Source organism: Panthera onca, chromosome B1 (assembly GCF_046562875.1).
Source record: "Panthera onca isolate mPanOnc1 chromosome B1, mPanOnc1 haplotype 2, whole genome shotgun sequence".
NCBI classification, from domain to species: domain Eukaryota; kingdom Metazoa; phylum Chordata; class Mammalia; order Carnivora; family Felidae; genus Panthera; species Panthera onca.
This window is the reverse complement of record NC_138342.1, coordinates 88,002,094-88,021,281: the sequence shown is the minus strand read 5'-3', so window position 1 is coordinate 88,021,281 and position 19,188 is coordinate 88,002,094. Positions and strand designations below refer to the sequence as shown.

Below are 19,188 nucleotides of genomic sequence, written 5' to 3'. Positions count from 1 at the left end.
GAAGGAGAGAGAAAATCCCAACCAGGCTCTGTGCTGATAGTGCAGGACTTGATCTCTCGAACTGTGAGATCATGCATGACCTGAGCGGAATCCAGAGTTGGATGCTTAACCGACTGAGCCACTCAGGCACCCCTGAATATAACATTTAGATTGCAATTTAAAGAGATAGGTACCTAAGCACACTTCACAAATCTTTAGCTTTTAGCAATCACAGCTTAGGCTAGTCCCATTTTTCGCTCAGACTTGAGTAACATGCATTCATCTTAAATCTTAGTTTGTTGGGGCTTGTCCCCAGTTAACAAGAGCATTGGAGCTCTAGAGAAATTTAACACCAAATCAGTGTGCTAGAGGTATTTTTCACTCTTAATTACAAAGGCAGCCCAGCTATTTTGTCAAATTTCCTATACTTCCTTAATTTTAATAATGAAGTTCCCTGGTCTGTGCAACATCCTGAATTCTTAGAGCTGGGATTATTGTTAATTCCCATCACAGTGATAGGTCTCAAATGTAATTATTGATATAATCTGCTAAAGGATTGCATTTTTCTCAAAACTGTCTTATCTTTGTGACTTAAAGCGAAGAATTACAGACTGATTGCTCATTGGAACAAGAGCTTCCATTTATACTTTTTTTAAATTAAAAAAATAATTTTTTTAATGATTATTTATTTTTGAGAGAGAGAGACAGTGAGCGCGCACATGAGCAGGAGAGGGGCAGAGAGAGAGGGAGACACAGAATCTGAAGCAGGCTCCAGGCTCTGAGCTGTCAGCACAGATGCGGGGCTCAAACTCACGAATGGTGGGATCAGACCTGAGCTGAAGTTGGATGCTTAACTGACTGAGCCACCCAGGCGCCCTTTATTTATACTTTAATACATACTTTCCTTAACCGATTTTTTTTGCTCCGTATTTTTTAAATTGCATACATTAGTTCACTTTTTTTGTGTGAACAGTTCTGAGTTTTGATAAAATATAGATTCATTTAAACACTGTCATAGTCAAGGCATAGAACAGTTCGTTACCCCGAAATAGTTTCCTTGTGGTCTCTCTTTAGCCCCCTTACCCTGCACCCTCAAGCCCTGGCAGTCACTGATCTGCTCTTTATCCCTATAGTTTTGCCTTTTCCAGAATGTCATCTAAATGGAATGGTTTGAGTCTAGCTTCTTTCACTTGGCAATAGTTCATTCTTTTTTATTTGGGACTAATATATCATTGAGTAAAACACCCATTATATGGGTGTAGCAGAGTTTATCTGTTTACTATTTGTACATTTAATTTGCTTCCAGTTTTGATTTTGAATAAAGCCACCTATAAACATTCACTTACAGGTTTTCATGTGAACATAAGTTTTCATTTCTCTCGGTCAAGTGCTTAACAGTAGGATTTCTGGGTCAAATATTTAACTTTATAAGAAATTGCCACACTGTTTTCCAAAGTGTCTGTATCATTTTCAGTTTTCACTGCCATAATTTATTTTAATAGAAAATAAAGGTGACCCATTTAAGTATCTGTGTTACTTATAGAAAAGTAAATAATCATGCAGCAAACTGATAATTTCGTTTCTTGTGTTATTCATAGAGGATTTTAAATTCAGGCAGAGAATTTGACGTTTGATCTGGTATGGAAAAGAATTTTTTTAAGATGCATCTTTTTTAACTAATGAAAAGAGCTTTATAGGTCATGGCAAGCTTTTCATATACTTTGTCACTTATGTACTCTTAGTCAACTTTATCCTACCTTGTACATGATCTTTCATGCACAACTCCCTTGTTCCTAGAGTGGGAAAAGAAAAATTACATGAACTTTTTGGAGGGAAAAATGAAATCGTAATAGAGATGTATTTATTGAATGCCTACTAAGTGCTGGGTACTTTCTGGATGCTGGGGACTGAGGAGAGAGCATAACAGAACAAATGAAAACACACAACAGAAACTCCTTCCTGCAAGAACTTTAGTAATAAGTGCTAAGGAAAGCCTGTGAAGCATGAGAAGAAGAAATGCAGTTTTGGTGGAGTGAGGGCCATTGTTAAATTCTATGCTTCTCACTTTAGTGGGCTGATGCCACAGCTTGTTTTTGTTTATTTAAATTTTATTGTGAAATAATTTCAGATTTGGCAGAGTTGCAAAGATAGTACAGAATTCCAGTATATCTTTTACCAACTTTCCCCAAATGTTAATATCTTTCATTAACAGTGTACATTTTTTAAAACTAAGAAACCAACATTGGTACCAACTGTGAACTCCAGATTTTATTTGGATATGACTAGTTTTCCCACTAATGTCATTTTTTTCTTACAGAATCCAGTTCAGGGTACACATTATACTTAGTTATTGTATTTCCTTATATTCTCCCCAATCTAACAATTTCTCAGTATTTCCTTATTTGTTTTATGAGTTTGAGACTCTTAAACAGTATTGGTTAATATTGTGTAAAACGTCCCTCAGTTTGGATGTATCTGCTGTCGTTCTTGTGATGAGAGTGGGGTTATGGGTTTGGGGGGAAAAATACAAGTGAAGTACATACCCTTCTCATCACAGCGTATCCGGAGGTACATGTTATTAACATGACTTTTCCCTGGTGATGTCAACTTTGATCACTCGGTTAAGGGTACTTCTTGCCAGAGTTCTCTACTGTAATGTTATTGTTTTTCCCTTTCTATGTTGAAGTGAGTCAGTCATTAAGTTTAGTCTGCACTCTGGGAGAGCAGGGTAAGCTTTCCTTCTTGGAGGGGCGACATCTATATGTATATATTTCTTGGAATTTTTTGTAAGAAATGTTTGTCTGTTCTCCCTCATTTATTTATTTAAACAATCATTTATTTGCATTAGTGGGTCTCTTGTATTATTTACTTAATAATTTGGTTTGTGATTGAATACTCTGTTATTTGTTCCTCAGTTTGTTCCACCTTTGACCTTTGGGAGCTCTTGTAGATTGGCTCCATTTCCTTTCGACATACAGCCAACCTTTTGTTTCTTTGAGCACTTGGTTGATTTCTGGTCCTACAGGATCCATTGGGTTCATCTTGTATAGTTTTTGTCCCAGCCTTAGAATCCGCCTCTTCTTTAAGAAGTCCTAGTTCTTTTTACTGGAGAATAGTACTTGGAAACCCAAGATTTGGGAGCTGAGTATACTCATTGCTATTAGGCTGTCAGCCAGTTCATGTTTTATTTTGTTAAATTTTTTTTTTAAAGTCTAAATTTGAAAATTATGCCAAAGAGGTAGCAGGGCAGAAATAAAACATACCCTGACTTAGGTAATTATAAACTGAAAAATTTTTATGGCTGTATTAAGCCCAGCTTTTAAAATATGCATTTTTATATGCAGTGAAGATAAGACAGTTTCTATTATTAAAGTTTGTTTTTGTTTTAAGCTTACCTTAATATAAACATTCTTATCACTGAGTGGAAACAAATGATTTGTTCTTTTCTTTTAATTGGGTAGGATCTTTACATCCTGTTCATAGGATAATAGACAGAAATTGGGAATTCTGTTAGATTACTCTTTGGAAAAGTGACATCAGTTTTTATCCAGTCACTTATTAATGAGTATCTGTTCACAAGTGAGATATTTCATATTTGGGGCTTTAGTCAATTTTAGACATTTTCTGCTTTGGATGTGTTAAGCTAGAGAGAGAAGTACAGTTGATCCTTGAACAATGCAGGGTTAGGGGCACCTGCCCACTTCACAGTTGAAAATCCATGTATAACTTTTGACTCTTCAAAAATTTGACTTTTTTTTTTTTTTAACGTTGATTTATTTTTGAGACAGAGACAGAGCATGAAGGGGGGAGGGGCAGAGAGAGAGGGAGACACAGAATCGGAAGCAGGCTCCAGACTCTGAGCCATCAGCCCAGAGCCTGACGCGGGGCTCGGGCCCACGGACCGCAAGATCATGACCTGAGCTGAAGTCGGACGCTTAACCTACTGAACCACCCAGGCGCCCCTCAAAAACTTAACTTCTAATAGCTTATATTGACTGGTAGCCTTACTCATAACACAAGTAGTAGATTAACACACATTTTGTATGTTACATGTATCATATACTGTATTCTTACAATAAAGTAAGCTAGGGAAAAGAAAATGTTACTAAGAAAATCATAAAGGAGAGAAAATATATTTACAGTATTATATCAAAAAAAATCTGTACCTAAGCAGTTCAAACTTATGTTGTTCAAGGGTCAACTGTAAATTATTTCAGTAAACCAAATGTGGATTACTTGGTATGTATTCTCTGTGGTCATCATATTGGGGCAAGTTTTAAAAGTTGAATTAAACTTTAAATTGGGAGTTAAAGTTAATTTCGAAAAAACTTTAAAAACTCCTTTTAGGTTTAAAAGTGGATAAGGATATAATTGCTCTGAAGAACAGGATAGTCCATTGCTTTAATTCTGTATTTTTATTTTTGTTTTTTGTTTTTCCTTTGCAGAGAATGTAGCTGGTGACTACATTTCCCCCTTTCATGATATTCCTCTGAGGGTGGACTCTACAGAGGTATAGTTTTTAACTTGTTTTGGGGGTGACAACGTGTACTTCTAGTATCACCACAAAATACTTTTTAGAAGCATTTTGAAAGGAAAGAATGTGGGTTGGAAGTCAAGAAGGATAACAGAGTTATCACAACAGGATTGTAAGCCTCCTTCATGAATTAGAATTAGTGTGAGAATAGGATCATTCCAGGAGGAAGGTTATGGAACACTGATGTGGGATTGGTGCTGCCTTCCAGCCCTTCAGAGGACTGGACTGTCAATAAGATGGCTGCAGGGAGAATAATAGTGAAGATTTATTGAATGCTCATAGTGCTTATCCAAGCACTGTGCTCAGAGCTTGAGTTGCATTATCTGAGTACAGCTAGGGCTACTGTTATTACCTTATTTTGCTAATGAGGTTCAGTACCTTGCCCCTGGTCACAAATCTATCATCTGTTGTGGGAAGTGGGATATGAATTTAGGTGCTCTAACTCCAAAGGTTGTATTCTTAATTGCTCTTGTGCAATCATTCCAGCTCATTACTTCTAAGTAGTATTCAGCTGCAGGACAGGAGGTCATATAATCTGGAGAGAGAAAGAAGGCAAAGAGAGGGCAGAAAGAACTCCATTTTACTTTATGTGTGTCCATGTGTTTTGTTTTGGCCGGTGAACAGTCCAACCCAAATATCTCCTGTCTCCCAACACCACTGCTTGCTTTTGGCCAAAAGTGCATGCATTTATTTATTCACTTACTAATTTCTTCTTTCAGTAAATAGTTCTTGCAGGCTTATTATGAGCTAGACGGCATTCCAGGCACTAGGGTTGCAGCAGTGAGTAAGATAGATAGGAGATATAGTTCCCACTCGATGGAAGGAGGTGGACAACCAGGAAACAAGTCAATCAGAGAATGTTAAGTGCTGTAAAACTAGAACAGGATAATGAAAGGAGTGATTGGTGGGTGCTGCTTCATGTGTGGGTGTACCATGACAAAATCTATTCACCTAACAAAATGATAATATTTTGTGGAATCAGGCAGTAGGTAGGGGTGGAGGTGGAACAAAGAGTGGACTAGAAACATTCCAGTCGGCATGATATTCTGCCTAAGGAGAATGGGTTTTGGGGAATATGAGAAAGTTGAGAATAGGGCAGGACTAACATAGAACAGGATACGCCTGTGAATTCTGGGCACGTGGGGATTGGTACACACAGTGGTTGTGTACATAAGTTTCTCCCATCCTCAACTATTGATTAGATAGTTATTGATTAGATCAATATTAGATAGTTATTGATTAGATCACCCTCTAATGATTAGAACTGTTGCACCTTGTACTTTGGGAGGTGGTTGTTTTAGGAACAGAAATAATGTTTCAGGGCCTACTTGGGATAGTCATTTTTCTGTTTTGTTTCCTTCTTTGGTGTTTTTTGTTTGTTTTTGTTTTTTTGGTGTGTAAAGGTTACATGTAAGTGTGAGCATTTGTGAATGGAGTAGTTTTTCTTCCCAACTCATCATATAGTCTTTTTTAATTTAAAAGTGCTTGATGGAGGCGTAGTAATCACACCTTTGTGGAATTTACAGGCAGGAGGTGTAGCTGAGTACTTTCATGGCTTGTTAGTCATGCTCCCTAGAGTTTCATTTCAATAATGAAATGACTGTTTTAAGTGTAATCACGGGAGACTGACAGTCTTTCCTTTAAGACCGAACAGAGCCTTTGCTTATTTTTATAAAAACTAGGAAAATATACTTGAAAGAGATTTAGCTTTTCTAATAATTTATTTTATGAAACACCTTGATGCTCATGCACTGGGGATGCAAATGCTGAGAGAAAAGAAACTGGGCATTCGGTAGTTCTCGAACCCGGTGTCTGGACAGCTTCTGTAGTGGAATATTTCTGTAGTAGGCTTACTTGGATTGCTTTGCAGTGCAGTTGTATTCTTTGATGAGATATTACAATCACAAATACCATCTTTTCTTTTATAGGAAAATGGCATTCCTACAAAGAGAGCACGAAATGATGAATATGAGGTATATCTAAAGGTTTTTATTTTTGTGAATCACTTCTGTTGTCCGTTAAAGACCTCGATGATTGTTTGCATTTGTAAAGTGCTTCTAAACTTTTCCCCTCTATGAAGATTTTTGTGTGCGTTCTGATGTTTTTATTCTTCCAATATGTGTGTATGGCAGCTAGGGATGATCTTACCATTTCATTTCTTTTTCTTGTTTATAAAATCAAATTTACCGTTTTCTTTATTGCACACTTTTTAAAGTGTACAGTTCAGTGTAATTAGGTACTTCCGCATGTGCAGTCATCACCACTGTTCATCTCCAGAATTTCTTCTCAAACTGAAACTCTGCCCACTGAACAGTGACTCTCCGTTCCCTCCTTCACCCAGCCCCTGGTAACTACTATTCCATTTTCTATTTATGAATCTGACTATTCTAGGAATCCCCTTAACATTTCATCTTATAAGTGAAAAACCAGAGAGAGTCAGGAACAGAACCCAGGTTTTAGTAGCAAGTTACTTATCATGGTAGATAGTCTAAAGTAAAGGTACTTTATGAAAATTGGTCACTTTGTCATTTTTTTTATTATAAGGAAAAAGGTGGTTTGAGAGGCTGTTTTAGAATGCAGGGACAAATCTTTTTGGGGATAGAGGAGGAAAAAAGACCACCTATATGCTAGAATAAACATGTTCTAAATATATCTTTTAAATATGTGACTGTCAAACCTTCAATAGTTGTTGACTTAGGCCCAGAACGTCTGACTGATGTCTGTCATCTCATCTCATGTTGTTGATGCCTTTTTATCTTACTGATGCCAGACAGCCTTTCCTATCACCTTCCTCAGCCTTCTTTTCCCTTCAACTTTATTTCCATCTTTTTTTTCTCTATTTCAACTGAAACTCATGACCCCAGCCTTTGAATCTACTTCCACAAATAGCTCTGGGTGTTGTTCAGTCCCCACCACCATTGCCTGCTGTCCATCTTGTATTCTCTTAAACTGGTGTTTGTTAAAATGGTCCTTAAACCACATACATTGGAATAATGTAGAACACTTGTTAAAACTTCAGATCCAGGCCTTAATTACATATCTACTACACCAGAATCTCTGCTTGATGGAGACTAGTTAGTCCACATATTTAACCAGTGTTTCAGGGCATTTTACACGTACTGAAGTTTGAGAACCACTGCCCTAGATGTTGGGTGAATAGACATTGAGGGGTTCGAGGCTTTATAGTTTCCTAGAGACTTTATGTATCAACCTGGAAATAGTTTTCTCATTGGGGAAAATGTATTCTGAGAGCATATAGCCAACTTAAAATTTAATTCTTAGAACATGGTTCATTTGTCAGAGACTGCCTGATTTGAGTCTGTTTGTGGTTTGTGTGTTTATTTATTTATAATTCTGAACGATTTTTCCCAACCCCAAGCCCTTGGCAGCCACTTTTCTACTCTCTGTTTCTATGAATTAGGCTGCCCCCCCCTTTTTTTTTTTAAAGAATTCCATATATAAGGTTCCATATATAAGAATTCCATGTAAGTGGTAAAATGCAGTATTTGTCTTTCTCTGTCTGGCTTATGTCAATGAGCATAATGCCCTAACAGTCTACCCATTGTTGTCGCAAATGGCAGGTTTCCTTCTTTCCCATGGCTGGATAATATTCCACTGTATATATTAAGCACATCTTCTTTATCTGTTCATTCATTGATGGACACTTAGGTTGTTTCCTTATCTTGGCTATTGTAAGTAATGCTGCAGTGAATATGGGGGTGCAGGTATCTTTCTAATATCCTGTTTTCTTTTTTTTCTCGGATAAATACCCAGAAGTGGGATTGCTGGATCATACAATAGCTCTGTTTTAATTTTTTGGAAAACTGCCATACTGTTTTCTGTAGTAGTGCAGCAATTTACATCCCACCAACAGTGCAGAGTGTTCCCCTTTTTCCACATTCTCACCAACACTTGTTATTTCTTACCTTTTTGGTGACAGCCATTCCAGCAGGTGTGAGGTGATATCTCATTCTCTGATAATTGTGATGTTGAGCACCTTTTCATGTCCCTGTTGACTGTGTGTCTCTTGGAAAACTGTCCAATTCCTCTGCGCATCTTTTAATCAGATTGGTCTTTTCCTGTTGTGTTGCAGGAGTTATGTTTCAGATATTAATCCTTATCAGATACATGGTTTACAAATACGTATTTTCCCATTTCTAGATTGTCTTTTTATGTTGTTAATGGCTTTCTTTGCTATGAAGAAGTTTATTAGTCCGATGGTATCACTTGTTTATTTTTGCTTTTGTTGCCTTTGCTTTTAGTATCAAAACGAAAATTTATTTGATCTTTTAAGAGTTGGAAAGAGAAAAGAAGGGTGATTTCCTCCCATTTTTCCCAAAGGCATATAAAATTTACTGACTTTTTTCGTATCTTATTAGTTATCTTTTTGGTTTGTGCAACAAAAATAGCAGGGAAAAATGGAGGAGATAACTGAAGGAGGTAAATGGTCCTAGCTCATACCCAACTTTCTCGGTGGAAATGTGTCCCCTTGTGTCTTTGTGATTTTGTACTAGATGTCAGTAGACTGTTACTGGTTTATAATTAACAGTAGTCTTAGGATAACCCAACTAACACTGGCTTTGAAAAATTATAGATTATATGCATTTTATCTGGAAAGAAGAAAAACAGACTGGAAATTTGTTCTTTAGAGATCAGAACAAATGATGAGGGGAGATGGTTTGCAGGCATAAGATTCAAACCTTATCTTTTGTTCTTTTGGCCTAATTCAAGTCTCTGAGTGGTTTTGGTAAGTGTCATTGTGTAAAACAATTGCCACTAGCCTGGTCTTCTCTATCACCTCTGAGTATTCATCTGTATGCCTTTGTCCTCTTATAGCCAGGCTTTCAAGGATGAATAAATTATGTGAACATCTGCCATTTACTTAGGTTTTTCTTTTTAACAGCTACTTGAGACATATTTAAACAGGTGCTGGGATACCTCATGAAAGAGCATAGAAAATGAAACAGAACAGCAAGACTGTGTATGAGGTTGCTAAGATAGGTATGAGACATACTTCTAAGGAGCAATTGTTGAGAATTCATTCTTGGCTTTGTTCTTCATCTCATTATGGATATGCAGCTCTGTCATTGGTAAACTTTAGTCTTACCTAGAAAAATTGAACAACCATCATTGTTTTTTGCGGCTCAATTTAAATTTATACTTAGGTGTGTAAATGGCATCCTTTGAATTAATAATAGCATTTGTGTTTCACTTGGAAAGCCCTCAGATACTGTTTAGCAATGCTGCAAACCAGAAGTTCTCCACTCTGACTACATATTAAAATTGCTTGGAGAGCTTTGAAAAATAAGCAGTGCCCTGCCTCAAAACCATTGAATTCAAATAAGTGGGTATGTGGGGGGTGGGGCTCTAGGAAGCTTTTTTTTTTTAATTGATAAAATCTCTCCTGGTGATTTTGATGTGTGGCACAATTGAGAGGAAGTATATTTAATCACTGCTTTCTCAAATGATCTATACTAAAGGGTTAGTTTTTTGGTTTATTTCTAATCTGTTGTGAACCGATACTTTTAAAAAATACAATTATTATTAGAAAAGTGTAATTAAAGAAAAGTGTAATTCAGGGTTCAACAGACCTAAAAATTACTGCATCAAATTGCTGTAAATGTTTCTAAATGAACCTATAACAGTCAGCTTGCAGTTAGCTCTGGTTCTTGGCCACAGTTGGTGTAACACTGTTTTAAACCATTACTGTGCTATGGTAAGCTGTTAGTTACTGATATCAAAATGGCATGCAAGGCAACCTTACCCTTGAGACTTTCTCTTTATAAGGCCCAAACTGCAGGAAATTATAGCCTTGTATTCCTAAGTATTGTGGGAAATTATTTTTGCTAACCATTGACCTATAATCTGCTTTGCTTTAAACAGTGCAAAATTCAAACATGATAAAAAGAAGTAGTAGTCCTTTTGTAACTTTAGGGAACCAGAGATCACTAGATAAGCAAACTAAGTGTAGAAAGGCGTTTCTCCTTGTAAACTTGATACCTACCTACGCAGATATCCTTAATTTCACATTATGATCATTGTAATTTGAATTTAAATAGTGCTTTGTGATTTTCAAAATATTTTATAATTTTTTTGTATTTTCATTTAAATTACATAATTGATCTTTATAACAACCTTACGTAGGTGGTGAGTAGGACAGAGTATTTACACTTACTTTGCAGATTGGAAAAGTGAGACATTCAACTCACATGATGGACCCTGTCTATCACTCCTGTTTTAGTGGGAAAATAAAACTTGAAACTGGTTTCCTGACCCCATTCTAGTTGTGTCACTATACTGTGAAGGTATTTCCAGAAATATAGCAACTTCTGACACTGCAGCAGTGTTCAAGTGACATGATGGCTTAAATTCTGCTGTGTTTTAGACAGCTTCTCTAATTTTTCAGAAGAAATTTACGACATATGCAGATGTATGATACAGTCTGCACACATTTTTGTAGGGAAAGAAACTAAAGCATCATCACGCAAGAGGTGAGTGATAAAGGATAGGTAAAGTTTAAAAAACAATCTCTCTTTGTTTTTTGTTGTTGTTTTTTTTTAACTGCAGACTTTGTTTAATATGGTTGTAGAAGTACCTCGGTGGACAAATGCTAAAATGGAGGTATGAATATTTTCTATTAATATCAAATGGAAATTATAAGTAATAATGATATAAAAACTTTGTTTCAAGTCGTTTGGCATAATATTTTTGAATTTCGCATGGTTGACAAACTACTTTATGATACAAACAATTGAAAACACTTTTGTGAACTTTGAATCTCATTTCTAAAAGCAAAATAGAGCTGAATTTTTACTTTGAAGCACGTGTTTTCTATTTTTGCCATTCTAGTTTGTTATACACATATTTATTTAATTTTCTTTGACTCTTCTGTCTTTGAAAATAACAAATCTTTTCAAGGTTTATTTAAACAGATTCTGAGATATATTTTTGTTCATAGATACAGTTGAAGTATACTTATTTGGGAATCATGGCAAGTTTAGTTTGTAAGGACTTAATTGTCCTTTAGATTTTACTCTACCAGGAACGAAAACATTTTATTGGCCAACTCTTGATCAATGAGCACTAAGAGTGTCTGCTATTCCCCTGGTTACCTTTTTTTTTTTTTTTTCTTTTCTATCTTTTCATGAGGCATGAACCTATCAAGAACTTCCCTTTTGCTTTTCAGAATTTTATTGTTCCATCTTCAGTTAGGTAAGATCCCTTAAAGTTCTGAGTGAAATTTAATTTGTGGCCCTTAGTTTCTTTCATTATTTAAGTCTTTTCCTATAGCTTTGGATGCAATGGCAAATACTATTTAAAGTATTTTAATTAAAGATTATTATGTAGGTATGTATTTTTCAGAATTTATATTTAGAGAATTGTCACTAATTACTAGCATTGCTTTGGTTAATATTTTGATAGGGAAAAGTAAAAATAATAGGTTCTTTTTTGGTCTTCCTTCAGAATGTTTCAGAATTCTGGCTATTTTCTACTTCAGGTATAGGATCAAGAATCTGAGAATCTACCTAATTTAAGCAGTGTTTATTCACCAAAAAATGGCTTCAGTTATTCTTTATAGGATAGATTTTTTTTTTTTTTACAAGGCAGTTTGAGTATGTTTGATAGAAAGAAAACAAATGAAATTACTTGGTGAAAATTACTTTAAGTTAACCTTTTTATCATAAGATTGATGATAAGATGCCCAAAATTAGTATTTTCACTAATTTTTAGTAATTAAAAAAACAAAAACAAAACAGCAAGTAGGTTAATCTTTATCCTCTTGCCATTTCAGTCATTCTGTTATTTGTATTAGAAATGAATGCATAAATAATAGAATACCTAAGTCTATAATGGGATGTTTCCTTTCCAGATGTTTTTTCTTACACAACACTGTAAATTAGAAATAAGAGCTGGCTTAGCTTATTTTACAGTGTCTTTGACCAGTAAGTTAGAATATAAATATTTAACCTGATAATACCAGATTTAAAACATACAATTTGAATATAGGATTAATCATTTCTCATTCTCCTTCCCCCTTTTTTCCATGATGTGTGTAGATTGCCACGAAGGAGCCATTGAATCCCATTAAACAAGATACAAAGGATGGCAAGCTACGCTATGTGGCGAATGTCTTCCCTCACAAGGGTTATATATGGAATTATGGTGCCCTCCCTCAGGTAACATTCTTGTAATAAAACTTCTCTGTCTTCTGAAAAAATTTTCTTGTAAATCCTGTGGACTACTTGAAGTTAAATTGGTTCTGAGGACGTGTCAGTTTGACAGATTTGTAAATTTAAAATTTTTTAATGGGGAGTTTCATTGTATCTATAAATTTTTTTCAAACTATATATATGTCTATACTCAAGTTCTTGGAGTTAGGGATATAGAACACTCATATTTGGCATTTTTTTTTTTTTTTTTTTTTTTTTTTTTAATTTATTTTTGGGACAGAGAGAGACAGAGCATGAACGGGGGAGGGGCAGAGAGAGAGGGAGACACAGAATCGGAAACAGGCTCCAGGCTCCGAGCCATCAGCCCAGAGCCTGACGCGGGGCTCGAACTCACGGACCGCGAGATCGTGACCTGGCTGAAGTCGGACGCTTAACCGACTGCGCCACCCAGGCGCCCCCATATTTGGCATTTTGAACATATTTCCTTTGCTGGGCTTGGCTATTAAGAGTCAGTGAAAAATGTTTTATATGCTTTATCTTCAGTCATTTCTTTGAATGTGACAAGTTATGCTTTTATATACCTTCATATGTGATAGCATCCTTTCTTTTCCCATTTTGTTTTCTTTTCGTGTTTCCTCACTCCTGGAAAATGATATCTCCTTCCAAATTATTTAGTGAGTGAAACTCGGAGTATATAGAATGAAAATTTTGTCTAGGCTTAGTGGATATAGGGAAGTATTTGTCTGTATGATTATAAGAGCCATCTATATTAGACCATCTATCTGGATATTTAAGCTTTCTATTTTTATTTTATCTATTAATTTTAATACTTTACATGAAATTACAAATTATTTTGGAGAAATAGGGAAAAAAGGGAGTCTGAAAAAAGGGAGACTTGCTTTACCCAACTCAAAAAACCAGCTGCCCTTGTAGAATAAATATTTACAGGGGAAGAAAAAAGAAAATTGTTTTCTAAAGAGTCAGCCTGCCTTTGATGCATTTAGACCACCCACATGGATACGTTCTTGGTTAAAACAAGCCTTTCTAAAACGATGTACTAAGAAAAAGAACGTCTGGCCTGTTGAAACCATGAAGGCAGGTGTTCTGACTCCCCAGGTGCCTAAGTAGACATTCGGTTTGACCTAGCAGTAAAAGGGTAAAAAAAAAAAAATTTGTTAAGCTTAGGGGATACTGTCTGTGGGAGAGGATATATGGATGAGGGGAAGGCCAGAGAAGCATTTGAATTAGAGAAAGACAAAAACAGAGACAAAGTAGGCATTAACAAAGAAACATGTTAATGTTTCATTAAACATTTATTAAGTATTTATGTGCTAAGCAGTGTATGGGTGTTGGGTATACAAAGAAAAATGATATATTAATATAAGGCAGCAAATATATATTAATGAAGGCAGCAAAATACGTGACTGAGGATGTGGGTTTTGGAGCCATATTGCCATGTAATAGTAATATGATTTTGGGTAACTTACTGTGTCGTTCTGTGCCTCACTTTCTTTACCTGTTAAATAGAGATGATAAAATACCTATTGCGTATGGTCATGTTGAGGTTAAGTGAGTTATCGCACGTTCATCTTAGAAGAGTGCCAGATGGATAGGGATCACATTATTACATCTACTGGTACTTTTATTATATGATCTTTCTTCTGAAGGAATTCAATCTCATGGGGGTAATCAGCAACTGAACCACTGGTTCCCCATAGAGCATAATAACTGCTACTAATCATCTACTAATTATGAGCTTTTGTAGTTTATCTAAAGTCCTGACAAATTTTTTTACTCCTCCAGATATGTTTGAATTTTCAAGATGCTTCTACCTTCGATTATGTTAGTCTGTTAGGTACAGTAGCTCTACTTTAATTATAACAGAATTAGACTGTGGCAGTCTCTTAATGCATCCTGAACTATTGCCTATTGAAACTTAATACTCCATCCAGCATCCAAGATAACATTTTAAAACTTAAATCTGCTAATGTTTTCCTCCTCTAAGAACCTTTTTGGTGGTTTCATATTGCCAAAAGGATAAAACATGATATTCTTAACATGGCTCTTCCACCCTGCCTAATCAATCTGGCCTCTGCTTTGTGCTCCAGCCTCGTTTTGCAACAGTTGTCTTTTCTTGCTTCCATTTTACCACAGCGACTCCTTCAGTGTTTCCAATTTCTTTTGTTTCTACACCAAGCCTTCACAGAGCTGTTCATTCATTCGGTACATGTTTTTTGAGCGCCTGATGTTGCGAGGCAGTGTTGTCAGTACTGGAGTTAAAGTAGTAATCAGAATGACAAAGATCCTTCTGGGTCTTTTATTCTGGACAGAGTGACAAGGCAAAAAAAAGTAATAAAATGTACAGTGTGTCAGATGGTGATAAGTGTGTTGGAGAACGATAAAGCAGGGAATGGGGCTATAATATATTGGGATTGTTGCAGTGTTAGATAGGGGGAAGGCCTCAGTGAGTAGGTGTTGAGTGAAGACCTCAAGGAAGTAAGGGGACAAGTAGTATGGACCCCTAGGGGAATCCAGCAAGAAGCAGCAAGTTGTAAAGGTCCCAAGGTAGGAGTAGGCCTACTGTGTTGAATAACAGGAAAAAAGACCAGTGTGGCTAGAATGGAAGTAAGGAAGAATAGACCTGTATTACACTCTCTGCCATTTTTAACTGGAAATTTTTACTATCTTTTTAAACCCAAATCCAAAAGAGTGTGTTAGTCTTTAGCAAAAGAATATACTGTCTATTGCATTGAAGTTACTTACCAAACAAAAATAACTAAGTTGATTAATGTTTTTTTTTTTTTTAAGTTTATTTTTCAGAGAGAGTGTGAGCAGGAGAGGGGCAGACAGAGGGGGAGAGAGAGAGAGAATCCCAAGCAGGGTCCACATTGTCAGCACAGAGCCCAATGGAGGGCTCGAACTCACTAACTATGGGATCTCGTCCTGAGCTGAAATGAAGAGTGAGACACTTAATTGACTGAGCCATGGAGGCACCCCTAAATTGATTAATGTTTATACAAAATTGAAATTAGACCAAGTGTTGATGGGACGGGATAATTGTATCTAATATCTTTTTGCTTCATTGTCAGTGCCAAGACAGAATTAATCTTTTAAAATGATAGCCAGCCCCTGATCCCGTTTACATTTTTTATTTCATCTCCAGCTTCCCATCCTTCTCCTCCAGCTCCCTCACTCTTACACTGGCCTTTGCACAATTCCTCTTGTTCCCCAGGCACACTTGTGCCTCAGGCCTTCACATTTATTGTGTCCTCTGGCTTGGAACACTCTTTCTCAGGTACACACATGGCTTTTTTTTTTTTTTTTTTTTTTTATTTATTTTTTTGAGCGAGAGATTGACAGAGTGTGAGCAGGGGAGAGGCAGAGAGAGAGGAAGACACAGAATCTGAAGCAGGCTCCAGGCTCCAAACTGTCGGCACAGAGCCCGACGTGGGGCTCGAACCCATGAACCATGAGATCATGACCTGAGCTGAAGTCAGACGCTCAACCGACTGAGCCACCCAGGCACCCCACATGGCTTACCTCCTTAAACGTTTGCTCATAAATGACCTTCTTCATGATGTCTGCCCTGATGATCCTTTAGAATTTTAACCCTGCCTCCTGAATTTTTGTTCTGCTTCATACTTTATTTTTTCCCTTTTCTATAGAACCTACCAACTTCTAACACGTTCCATGATTTAGTTATTTATTATATTTGTTGTTAATTTCTTCCAGCTAGAATGCAGACTCCAGGAGGATAGGGATTCTTTCTGTGTTGTACATTGACATTTTCCAACTAACTGCTTAGCTTAGTGCCTGGCACAGAGTAGGTGATTAATAAATATTTGAGAAAGGGTAATGAATTCATTGTGTGTGTTGCATTTGTTTCATAAGCTTGTATGGTATTGGATTTTGCCGTTTTCTTATGCTTTGTCTTGTAACAGCAGGATGTGTGTTAAGAGCAGTTACCAAGCCAACCGTGCTTGGAAGAACATTAAGCTGTAGAGTATTGTTTAAGTAGGAGTCTCTCTTACTTACTGGTGATTCATCAGTGTGCTGTGGTTAGTTCAGATCTGTTGAACCTTGATAACTTCTCCCTCGCTGGCAGTAGTGCCGTCCCCAAAGGTTGAGTTTGGCCTGAGCAGAAGCTTGCTTTGTTTTCTCCCAGTTATATTTCCATGTATAATGGATTATTCCAATTTTATATCTTCTGAGTGAATATTTAGAAGACCTGTTAATGTTAGTGGACTGGGTAATGTTAAAGGACTAGAATCATGAAATTTTAGCTTTCTGTAATTTTTTTAAATAAACAACAATATTTTTTAGTTGAAGTATAGTTGATACACACTGTTATGTTACTTTCCGCTGTACAGCATAGTGATTGGACAACTCTGTAGGTTATGCTGTGCTCACCACAAGTGCAGCTACCGTCTGTCACCATATAATGCAGTTACAATACCACTGATCTATCCCTGTGCTCTACCTTTCATCTCTGTGACTTACTCATTGCATAACTGGAAGCCTGTACCTCCCATTCCCCTTCACCCGTTTTGCCCACCCCTTCCCTCATCCCCAAGATTTCTTCAGTATTAATGTAATGCTGTTGTGTTTATTATTCATATTTCATTATGAATGTGGTTTATTGACCCCAAGTATCGATTAGTACCACCTATTAGTTTTATAACCTGGAACCAGTGACTCAATCTCTTTAGGCCTATTTGTACATCTCTGTCATCATACCACCCACCCCAGAAGGTTATTGTCAGTATTGAATGGGATAATCAAAGCAAATGTTTTAGTTCCATAGTTAGTTTTCAAGAATATTATTTCAATGTCAACACTGTTGCTGCTGATAGTAGCTGCTAATAGTAAAACATCTCATAGAGCCTTTTGCTTCAGATCGAATCTATTAAAATAGATAGTGGCTAGGTAGATCCTACTTCCTTTGATCTGGTTATAGGAATCCTGATTAACCAGGAAGTAGCTCTCAAGAAGCACCTGTATGTACAGCTCTGTACAAGTCAGTTATGTTTCGACCTAAGGCCCAGAGCATGGTGACTACAGATGTATTGATTAATATTTATAGATTGTAAGTAATGATACCAAACACCTGCACAAGGTTGAGAAAGGTTTATTTTAGGCTAGATCAATAATCTTTGTATTTTGATTTATTTATTTTCATAGCTTTATAGTCATCTTTTTTATGAGATTAACATTATTTATATTTCTGCTGATAGTTTCTCATTTTTTTAATGTTTTTCTTGGGTCCATGCTAACATTTTTCTATATAGGTGGTATACATACGTATGTACTGGTAGGTATATACCTATAAGTCAGATTGCCTACTATGCGTTGCACACTTATTTTACTAGGTATTGTCAACTGTTTACAAAAGACATTGTTACAGTGTACACACCTGTTAGCAGTATATGGGGTTCCAGGTGCCTTACATTCTTACCAGTACAGTTGACCCTTAAACGACATGAGTTTGAACTGCATGGGTTTGAATCCACTTATGTACAGAGTTTTTATAGTACAGTGTTATAAGTGTATTTTCTCTTTATTATGATTTTCTTGATAACACTTTCTTTTCTCTAGCTTACTTTAAGAATATGGTATATAATTCATATAAAATATAAAATGTATTAATTGTTTATGTAATTGGTAAGGTTTCTGATCAATAGTAGATTGTTAGTAGTTAAGTTTTGGGGAAGACAAAGGTTACAGTCAGATTTCCAGCTGTGCAGGGGTTTAGCATCCCTAACCCCTACGTTGTTCAAGGGTCAACTATATTTTGCATTATTAGATTTTTAGGTTTTTGACACAGTGTCTTGTTAATGGTTTTAATTTTTATTTTTCTGATCAGACTAGGTATCTTTTCATATATTTATAAGTCATTCATGTTTTCTCTTTAAATTACCTATTCTTGTCTTTAACCCATTTTGTATTGAGTTGCCCTTTTTCTTATTTAGTTGTGGAAGTTATTTCTACGTTCTGAATGCTAATCTTAACTTTTGGGAAGCAAATACTAAGATTTGGAATTTCCTCTTGTGGATATTGAGGGTTTTTTTAGTTGTTTCTCTGCCTAGTTATACAGTTAGGACTCCACAAGAGGGCGTCATCAAAGTTTTAAATTTGTCAAGATTTCTTCTCCTGGTGATTACTTAAAATTATACTATATATTAAAGTTAAGTTAGAAACCATTTAGTGTGAATCTCTTTTTGTAATAAAAACTGAGGCCTGTGCATATAAAGCATTAAAGACAGGACTGGAAATAGAATGAACCAGTCTGGTGTTTTGCTGTAAACGAAATCATGAAGAACTTGCCTTAGAAGTGACAAGATTGTAGAGCTTGCACTTATGTACTTATTTCCTCAACAGGAGGAATAAATTGATAGATAATATGGAAAGTTGAGTTCTGAGAGGAATATAGACCAACCAATTAACAAATGGAAAGACTTACTAAAACCATATAGAGTACAAACTTATGTGAAGACTATTTTTGTC

The 19,188-nt window shown here is 36.1% G+C and overlaps 1 protein-coding gene across 1 annotated transcript in view; it reads left to right on the top strand.

Moving 5' to 3' along the window:
* PPA2 (inorganic pyrophosphatase 2) overlaps positions 1–19,188 on the top strand; it is an 88,210-nt gene that overhangs the window by 9,061 nt on the left and 59,961 nt on the right. Inside the window, exons 2-5 of the mRNA XM_060654507.3 lie at positions 4,425–4,489; positions 6,442–6,486; positions 11,081–11,134; positions 12,571–12,690. Of these exons, the coding sequence (XP_060510490.1) occupies positions 4,425–4,489; positions 6,442–6,486; positions 11,081–11,134; positions 12,571–12,690 (284 nt within the window). The remainder of the gene's footprint in view (positions 1–4,424; positions 4,490–6,441; positions 6,487–11,080; positions 11,135–12,570; positions 12,691–19,188) is intronic.